Source organism: Cicer arietinum, chromosome 1 (genome assembly GCF_000331145.2).
Source record: "Cicer arietinum cultivar CDC Frontier isolate Library 1 chromosome 1, Cicar.CDCFrontier_v2.0, whole genome shotgun sequence".
Lineage (NCBI taxonomy): Eukaryota > Viridiplantae > Streptophyta > Magnoliopsida > Fabales > Fabaceae > Cicer > Cicer arietinum.
Genome location: NC_021160.2, coordinates 8,614,542 through 8,624,152, shown reverse-complemented (window position 1 = coordinate 8,624,152; position 9,611 = coordinate 8,614,542). Strand labels below are relative to the sequence as shown.

The window sequence follows — 9,611 nt, the reverse complement described above, 5'->3', positions numbered from 1 at the left end:
TATATATATATATTGCACGGGTGAATTACAAACGAAGTTAGTAATGAATTTTTGTTTTAATTTTAAAATTTAAATCAAAATGCAAACTTGTAAGCTTTGAAATAGTCCGGTTTAAGCTTTGAAATATTTATTTATAACTCTGACAAATATTTTATTATCTAACTCCGATGAAAAGTCAATATTTTAATGGAAAGTTGACGTTCATAAAAAAGTCAATACTTTGATTAAAAAAAAGTCAACATTTTGAAGAAGACAAATTTGATTATCATCTGTTCAACATCTTGAATATGTCAATTGTTTGAAGGTTCGTGTGACATACTTTGTTCATGATATCATATGTTATGTCTCCATATCAAGTTACAAAGAATCAATTACAAGAATAAATTTGGACAAACTTTAATGGTGAATCAATCAATCTTTGAAGATTTGATACAAAAATTTGTGATACATGTTAATTTTTTATATTTAAGACAATGTCCAGAAATCCTGAAGTTTCTCTATAAAAATACCAACAACGATACCACAATGTCTTCTATGCACGGTTGTACTTAACCCTATTATTTTATTTAAGAGCATAACTTTGTAAACACACTCTTGTGAGTGTTATTAAGAAAAATCCATAAACACATTATATTTGTAACTTAGCTCAGTAATGGTTGCATCCCTAACAACTTGATTGTACTATGTTAGAAGGTTGAATAGACTTGAATACAGTTTAGATTGAGTATTAGGCGTTCAATGAATGTGTGATTCATTTAGTGAATTAGTGGATTAAATCATTTAGTTTGAAGAGACTAAACATAACTACTGTATTGATGGTCAGTCAAAATAAATTGATTGTGTTGTTGTGTGTTTATTGTTTTATCGACTCTGTTTTTAATTTTGCTAAAACTGTTTTTAAAATAAAACACAATTTAAACCATCATTTCTTATGTTTCTTGTATTAGAATTGGTATCAGAGGTTGTTCTTATTAATTACGAAGGTGTGTGGATTGAGGACATCCTCCGCATTTTATTCCTTTTTTTTGTTAAGGATCGATGCTCTTTTGGATCTTAGTATTTTTATTTATTTAATTGAGATATTATTTATAAAAAAAAAGGACAATTAATCATTGTAATAGTTCTTAAAATTTCTAACACCTTTCTTTTTCATCATCTTCCCCTTTTCCATTCTTCTTATTTTTCCTTGTTTATTCCCCCTCACTTCGGCCACTATTGAAGGAACAAATTACATGGTGAGTTATCAAAGATGACTAGCTCCTTCCATTCTCACCCATAATAAGGACCAAAATAAGTTTCTATTATTTTTTGTTAGGGATCAATATGGTTTATCATAGTATTTATAAGGGACTAATATGATACTATTAATATAGAGAGAAATTGAATTTTATTATTATTGGTGCAGAAGGTGATGGCCAATAAGTAGGATTTTTCAAAACACAAAAGTTGTTCGATTAATTGTCTCTTGTTAATTTTTTTCAAGTACAAGATATTAAAATATAACATTAATTTTTATGCGAGACTTTTTTATATAGTTAAACAATAGTGTTAGAGATTATATCTTTGTCAAACTAAATCTCATATCTTCGTATGGAATATTTTTATTAAGTAAAACATTTTATTTGAGGGCTTTTATTAAATAAACTTTTTATTTTATTTAGAGATTTAAAACAATTATTTTGTTGACCTCTTAGGTAGATTTTGTGGGTTTTTTTTTTTAAATAACCTTTTTTTAAAAAAAGTTACTCAAATATTCATTTTTGAAATTTATATATCTAAATACTCTTTTTTTTCACCAAATTACAAGTCGCCATTTGAAATGGCTACTTCCTTAAGGAATTAAAAAGAAAATTCAATTTTTTTTAATTAACAACAATAATATATATATATATATATATAATTAATATAATTCATAAAAATACAGAAAAATACATAAATACAAATTTTAACTTTTATTTATGTATTTTTATAATATATATATATATATATATATATATATATATATATATATATATATATATATATTATTTTTGTTATTTAAATAAAAATTAAAAAAAAAACTTTTGAGAGGTCACCATTTAAAAAGTGTACTTCCTTAAGAAAATCGTCATTTTAAATGGCAACTTGTAACTTAAAAGAAAAAAAAAAGATATTTAAGTATATAATTTTGAAAAGAAAGTATTTAAATAATTTTTTTTTAAAAAAAGGGGTATTAAAAAATAATTCAAATTTTGTGGGGAAGATGAAGTTCAAACAATAAAAATGTAAGTTTTTTTATTCAAGTATTTAACGTTATTATTATAGTTGGAAAAGAAAATATGTATTTCTTTAAAAGATATAAATTATAAATTTAATAAAGATCTAAGTTCTAAATTTGTGAAGATCTAAATTCCTCAAAAGTTAATGATGAATTCTTTTAATTTTTTAACATTTGTGTAATTGAATTAATATATTAAAATAATAACAGTGTTAATATTTTAAAATAAATATAATTAAATTAAAAAAATTAAATTATAATTTAGAATCAAATTAAAAAATCTAGGACAGATTATTGACAAGAATATTAAAATTAACCGCAGATCGAAGTTGGAAGCTGGTGTAAAATATTTAAGTAAATTTTGTTCGAGTGTATTTTTGTTTTGGTATAAAAGGTATTGTTTTTGTTATACTAGAAAAAAAAGTAAATTTTTGGGTCAAAAGTAGTGAAGCAAGCAACAAAATAAGAAAAGGCACTTCACACCTACCTCCAATCTAGTCCAACCAACATCACCTTCATTCATATTTTATTTTCCTTCCATCTAACAACACGAGAGAGAAAGAATTAGTAAGGAAATATTGAAGGTAAAAGTTATACAGCTAACTACCACCCGCCACGTGACTCACTCCAACTACACACTATATAAATAATTCCCTTCTCTCTTTACATTTTCAATCTCTTTCCATTCCAACTCGCTCTCCACTCACTTCTCTCCCCCGATTCACCCAACCGAGTTCATTTCAATCTAATCAGGTACACTCTCTTTTCGTAACCGTCAACACAATGCCTTCTTCCACTTCCAATTTCTAGATCTGTTTCTTTTCCACTTTCATTTTTTATCTTTCAATTCTAATTCTTCTTCGTCTGAGTTTTTATTAATCTGTGGAAATTTATCGAAGTTCTCGCTGTATATTCAGCGATCTTGTTGTTGATTTTGAAGAATCGTCAATATTTTATTTTGTATTATTTGATTTGGAAATTGTTGTTAAGTTCAACAGTATCATTTTATCATGGATCTACGTGCATTTTTGGTAGATTTGGATTTGGTTTTTACTAGCGGTGATTGGTTAAATTTTATTTCGTTGGAGTTTTGGTGTAATATTTATTGTAATGTTTAATGTGATACCTTTGTACTTGGAGGGAGTAGTTGCGGATCTTGTGGTGATTTGTTAGTGATTGGTTTCGTTTTTGTTGAATACATGAAATGGTGAATTTTGGTTTGATTCTAGTTTGAGATTTCAAATTCCGGTTTGCTTCTCAATGAGAGCTTTTTGTTTATAATATATGTATATATACATACTTACCGTTTTTTGATTTAATTGGACATGTTAGATAACCCAGCTGACTTTTGTCTCTTGTGGAAGTGCTAATGTGGTTGATCTAATCTGTTCTGTTGAATCACTAATCTACTTTTTTTTAATTGTTTTTCATTGATTATTTGATCTTTGAATAGTTTTCTGTTAGGCTAATGAGGCTGTGGAGTGTGGAGGATCTCAAACTCTTAGTTTACTACTTTTCTTGTTTTACGATTTTCCCCCTGTTAGGCTTATGAAGATTTAGATATTACTTGGCTATTGTTGTGGATCATAATTAATTTAATCATGTGGAATTTAAGTAGTTTCTTAAACTAGTTTATCAGTGTTCTTTTTATGTGATTTCAACTTATATTATTGGTATTTAGTTTTTATATGCATTTTTAAACATGACCTTTAGAAATGTCATAAATATTTCCCTATGTTGTTTTATTTACGATATAGAAAGTAATGCACTGGTTTGTCATCAGATATACCTGATTCTAAATCATGGCGACTGGACAATTATTCTCCCGTACTACACAAGCTCTGTTTTATAACTACAAGCAACTTCCCATCCAGCGGATGCTTGATTTTGACTTCCTTTGTGGTTTGTATCTGATCTATCATCTTTATTTTCTTCTGGACGAAGAGGAGAAAATCATACAGTGACATTAATCTTTGCTTTTCATATTAATGAAAGTTGTAATTTTGTATTCACAGGCAGGGAAACACCATCAGTGGCTGGAATAATTAACCCGGGTTCTGAGGGATTTCAAAAACTCTTTTTTGGTCAGGAAGAAATTGCCATCCCAGTTCATGCTACGTATGTGTTGCTTATTAATTTCTATATGAAAACTAAATTGTTCCCTTTTTCTTCTTTTGAGTGATATCTTAATAATTTCACCATTTCATGACTACCAAGTAACCAATTGTAGGGAATGATACTTATGTTTATCTTAGTGTAATGTGTTCTTAGCTGTATGTTGACTTATTTTGCAGCATTGAAGCCGCTTGTGCTGCACATCCTACTGCTGATGTCTTCATCAATTTTGCATCATTTAGGAGGTTAGTTAATTATTTATTATTGTTTTGAACCTATGGTATCTTATGGTACAATAGTACGTAATACTGGCGGCATATTGAAAAAATATTTCATAATATAATCAATGTATCATGAAATATTTTATAGTATCTTATATGATCTCTTATGAGTGGTTTCAATATTTTGGTATATTGCATGATTTGTCTCATTAGCTAAATACAATTTGGAGTCTTTGTCTTTGTGTTGTATCACATCAAATCAATCTAAATTTTAATTATTCAGTTTATATGTTTCTTTTTCTTCTTTCCAAACCCTTCTAATTTTTAACAAGTCTAAGTTGATCTATATGCAGTGCTGCTGCATCATCCATGGCTGCTTTGAAGCAGCCTACAATTAGAGTTGTTGCTATTATTGCCGAAGGAGTACCTGAGTCAGACACAAAGCAATTGATTGCATATGCCCGGTCAAATAATAAGGTGGTTACTGAAATGGAAATTGATCAACTTATGTAGCTATATTGTAATTTGTAAATTGGAAAAACTTATTTTAGTGCTCATGATATGGTAGGTTGTTATTGGCCCAGCCACTGTTGGAGGCATTCAAGCTGGAGCTTTTAAAATTGGTGACACAGCTGGAACAATTGACAATATTATCCAGTGCAAGCTCTACAGGCCTGGATCTGTTGGATTTGTTTCTAAATCTGTATGTAGTCATTTCCTGCTTATGTTGCTGGCATAATTCTCTTGTTGAGGACTAACCTAGTACTGCTTTTAAGTTTCTGGTCATTCTGATTTCTGACCTACTTTTGTATTAAGGAGGTCTAGGATGTGTTCATGGTGTTTGCAAATTCATGCATTTCACTTTTAAAATTTAGATATGATATAATACTATTTTTTATATATACCTGTTGTGTACTCTAGGATTCCACAGTTAGGAGCTAATTCAAATTCCATAAAGCTGCAGCATGAACTTTCATAACAATCCTTGTAGAGATGACTCTGAATCACGGCTCTGCCTGTTTATACTTGTCCATCATGGCTTAGTTCTTCTAAAATCTTGTTAAATAGTATAGTTTCTAGACATTTTCTGGAATACCTAATATATTTAGATGCTTGTTGAGTCGGTTCAGTATGTGTAGATACTTGGTGGCAAAAATTACAAGGGAAACAGGACCAATTGAAATGGTTACTTATATTGCAATTTTCTGAGCTTATATCCTCACCATTTGATTTACTTTAAATCATTCATTTTGTGTTTCTCCTTTTCCAAAAGAACTAAAGAGATTCCCTTAAGATATTTTAATGAGAATTGAACTGAATCTGATTGTATACTTCACAGTCGATGGTGAATGATAATAAATTTAGTGGAACTATGATCTATCCATTCATCACTGGAGAAGTGAAGTAAAGCTTAATGGAAACATAGCATATATTGGTAGTATACTTGCATGATAGGGTTCTTGAAAGTTAATAGCCCTCCCTCCCCCATGTTTCTCTATATAATGGCAATAACTTATTTAGCTATGTTAGAATTTTAACGTTAAACTTTTTTATTTAATGTCAAGAGTACCAAATTGTTGTTTAAAGAAACTTAGAATTTGAGCTTTATTTCTTATGGCATGTAATGTATGTATGGATGGTTCTGAGTGAAGACAACCTTTTGAATTGCAGGGTGGGATGTCCAACGAATTATACAACAGCATTGCCCGTGTAACTGATGGGATTTATGAAGGTATTGTATGTTGATTTAATCTTTTCTGCTTTTTTTAATTACTAATGCTAATATTGAGTTATGTCTTACTTTCCTACAGGCATTGCCATTGGAGGAGATGTTTTCCCAGGTTCCACTCTATCCGACCATGTTTTACGATTTAACAACATACCACAGGTATTTTTTTTCTTTTTCATCTTGGGGAACTACACAAACCATCTGCAACTCATAAATGCCTTACTATAATGTACAAAATATCAGTTTTTTGACAATGACCATCTGGATTTGCATTAAACCTCAGGTTAAAATGATAGTAGTACTTGGAGAACTTGGAGGGCGTGATGAATATTCATTAGTGGAAGCCCTAAAACAGGGGAAAGTAACCAAACCTGTTGTTGCCTGGGTTAGTGGAACTTGTGCACGACTCTTCAAATCGGAAGTACAATTTGGTCATGCTGTATGTCACTGCTCACTTATCTTTTGACAAAGTTCTCAATTAATGCATTCCTCATAAAAAAGTGACAACATTCTTAATGCCACTGGCACATATATAAATTAGGGAGCTAAAAGTGGTGGTGACATGGAGTCTGCTCAAGGAAAGAATCAGGCATTAAGAGAAGCTGGAGCTGTTGTTCCTACTTCATACGAAGCTTTTGAGACTTCAATTAAAGAAACATTTGACAAATTGGTTAGTTTGCATGTGTATTTAAATTTTCCATATCCTCAATTCAGTTTTCTCCCCTCTCCTAATCCCTTAATGTGGACAACTTTTTAAAGAAGTCTCTTTTCAAATCTTTGATTATCTATACTATCATTTATTGACTTATCTTTTTTTAGATTGGAGAAGGGAAAATAACACAAGTGAAGGAATTTACTCCTCCACAAATCCCTGAGGACCTTAACTCTGCAATCAAGAGCGGAAAAGTCCGTGCTCCAACTCATATAATTTCCACCATTTCTGATGATAGAGGTGAGATGGGATATACCAGTGTTATAATTTATAGATGGGATGTCTTTCTTTCCGCATCCTGAGACACTCAAATTTGATAGTTAAACTAAAGCTTTCTTCCAATATTTTGCAAAGGTGAGGAGCCGTGCTATGCTGGTGTGCCCATGTCTTCCATTATCGAAAAGGGTTTTGGTGTTGGTGATGTTATCTCTCTTTTGTGGTTTAAACGAAGCCTACCCCGTTACTGTACTCAATTTATTGAGGTAAGTTATTTAGTTGTGCAGAGCTTTCCTCAAATATTTTTCTTCCTTTGTTTTGCCATATGTTTGTCACTTAAGTATGTCAAATTGGTCTATGCACTACAATCAAGCTTCTTTAGATAAATTTTGCAATGTAATTTTTCCATTTAGATGTTCATGTGGCACTAATACATTCCATTGGTCAGATATGCATCATGTTATGTGCCGATCACGGTCCTTGTGTCTCTGGTGCTCACAATACTATTGTGACAGCAAGGGCTGGGAAGGACCTAGTTTCCAGTCTTGTGTCAGGTAAATACATGCTCTTTTGTCTGTCTACTTCTGAAGTAGGCTGATTATCTGATGGGGTGGCCAATTCTTTTATGCTAATTGTGCAGTAAAATGATTATTTATGAGCTTCTGTATCAGGTTTGCTTACAATCGGTCCTCGATTTGGGGGTGCCATTGATGATGCTGCTCGCTACTTCAAGGATGCTCATGACAGGGTATGATCTATAAATTTCCTGTGAAGGCAGGGGGGATAAAATCCTAATAGATCAAAATTAAATTTAAAAAATAAAATTGAAACTAGAAAACCCCTCCCCACAAACACACCATATGCTTCATCTTTCTCCTTATTTAACATGGGGTATTTTATGTTGTCTTATCAGGGGCTTACACCTTACGAGTTTGTTGAAGGTATGAAGAAAAAGGGAATTCGTGTGGCAGGAATTGGGCACAGGTATTCTGCCTGTTCAATCTAAGTGAATTATTCTGTTTATGTGGCTACTGTTTCTATATAAAAAAAATAAAATAAAAACTAAATCTCTGAGGCTTGGTTTTGCTTTGTGAATCAGGATCAAGAATAGAGACAACAAAGATAAAAGAGTTGAGCTATTACAGAAGTTTGCACGCACACATTTTCCTTCTGTGAAATACATGGAATATGCTGTTCAAGTGGAAACTTACACTCTCACAAAGGCAAATAATTTAGTTCTTAATGTAGATGGTGCAATTGGATCTCTTTTCTTAGATCTTCTTGCTGGTAGTGGAATGTTCACCAAGCAAGAGATTGATGAAATTGTGGAGATTGGTTATCTGAATGGTCTCTTTGTGCTGGCACGCTCCATTGGTCTGATTGGGTAAGTTTATATTAATTTACATACTTCATGTAAAGAACACTTTGGACATTATTGTATAGTTTTGCACCTTTGGGCCCGTTCTATCCAGAACAATCTTGTGGTCGCAAGAGTTTCACTTTCAGTTAGGTGGTCAACAATATTGCATGGCTTTGTGTTGTGTGAATCAAATAAAACTCAATCTCCATCCACCTACAGAGAAAAAAGCATACATGTCTTTGTGTTGTGTGAATCAAATAAAACTCAGTCTCCATCCACCTACAGACAAAAAAGCATACATGATTTGGTCTTAATCGTTGTTCCTTTTTTGAAATTTCAGGCACACCTTCGACCAGAAGAGATTGAAGCAACCACTCTACCGTCACCCATGGGAGGATGTACTCTACACAAAGTGAGGGACTTTGTCATGTTTCAAATTAGTAATCTTTTGGAAAATCGGGCTTCTGAAATATCCTAGGATGATTTTTTAGCTGCTAAATTAGTGTTGTAAGATGTTGAAAAGTTATATTTCATTTGTAATTTGTATTCAACTTCGTAAGAAATAACTCAGAGCCAATTTTAAAATTAATTCTCTTGATGAATATTCTGATCTGTGTTCTGTTGTTGCTCTGAAAGTCAATGCTAAATATTATTGTGTTGTTATTGTACTTCCCTCGCCATGAAAATCTTACATGGTTCAAGAATTTTAGCTGCTAATGCAGAATAATACCTTGTCACTTGTCCCATAATCCCGGGGAAAAACGCATATGTTGCAAATGGATATTCAAATTAAAGAGAAATATTAAGGGCATGCTAACAGTGTGTTTGGTTGGGGTGATTTATATAAGAGAGAAATAAAAGAGAGAGAGAGAGAGAGAGAGAGAGAGATAGAGAAGAAATAACAAATTTCCCCTGCTTGGTTGATAGAAGAAATAGCAAAGAGAGACCAAATACACATGGGGCCCACTAGCAAAGGATACCCTCTGTGTCCCCCTTCCTCT

General features: G+C 31.7%; 1 protein-coding gene across 1 annotated transcript; it reads left to right on the top strand.

Moving 5' to 3' along the window:
• Positions 1-2,837: 2,837 nt before the first annotated feature.
• On the top strand, positions 2,838-9,278 carry LOC101498978 (ATP-citrate synthase beta chain protein 1). The gene is made up of 17 exons (XM_004486488.4): positions 2,838-3,010; positions 4,041-4,159; positions 4,273-4,375; positions 4,552-4,617; positions 4,947-5,070; positions 5,162-5,296; positions 6,265-6,325; positions 6,405-6,481; positions 6,606-6,761; positions 6,864-6,992; positions 7,142-7,274; positions 7,389-7,516; positions 7,699-7,804; positions 7,922-7,998; positions 8,164-8,234; positions 8,350-8,634; positions 8,951-9,278. The coding sequence occupies exons 2-17, from the start codon at positions 4,060-4,062 to the stop codon at positions 9,024-9,026; spliced, it is 1,827 nt and encodes a 608-aa protein (XP_004486545.1). The 5' UTR covers positions 2,838-3,010; positions 4,041-4,059; the 3' UTR covers positions 9,027-9,278.
• Positions 9,279-9,611: the final 333 nt, after the last annotated feature.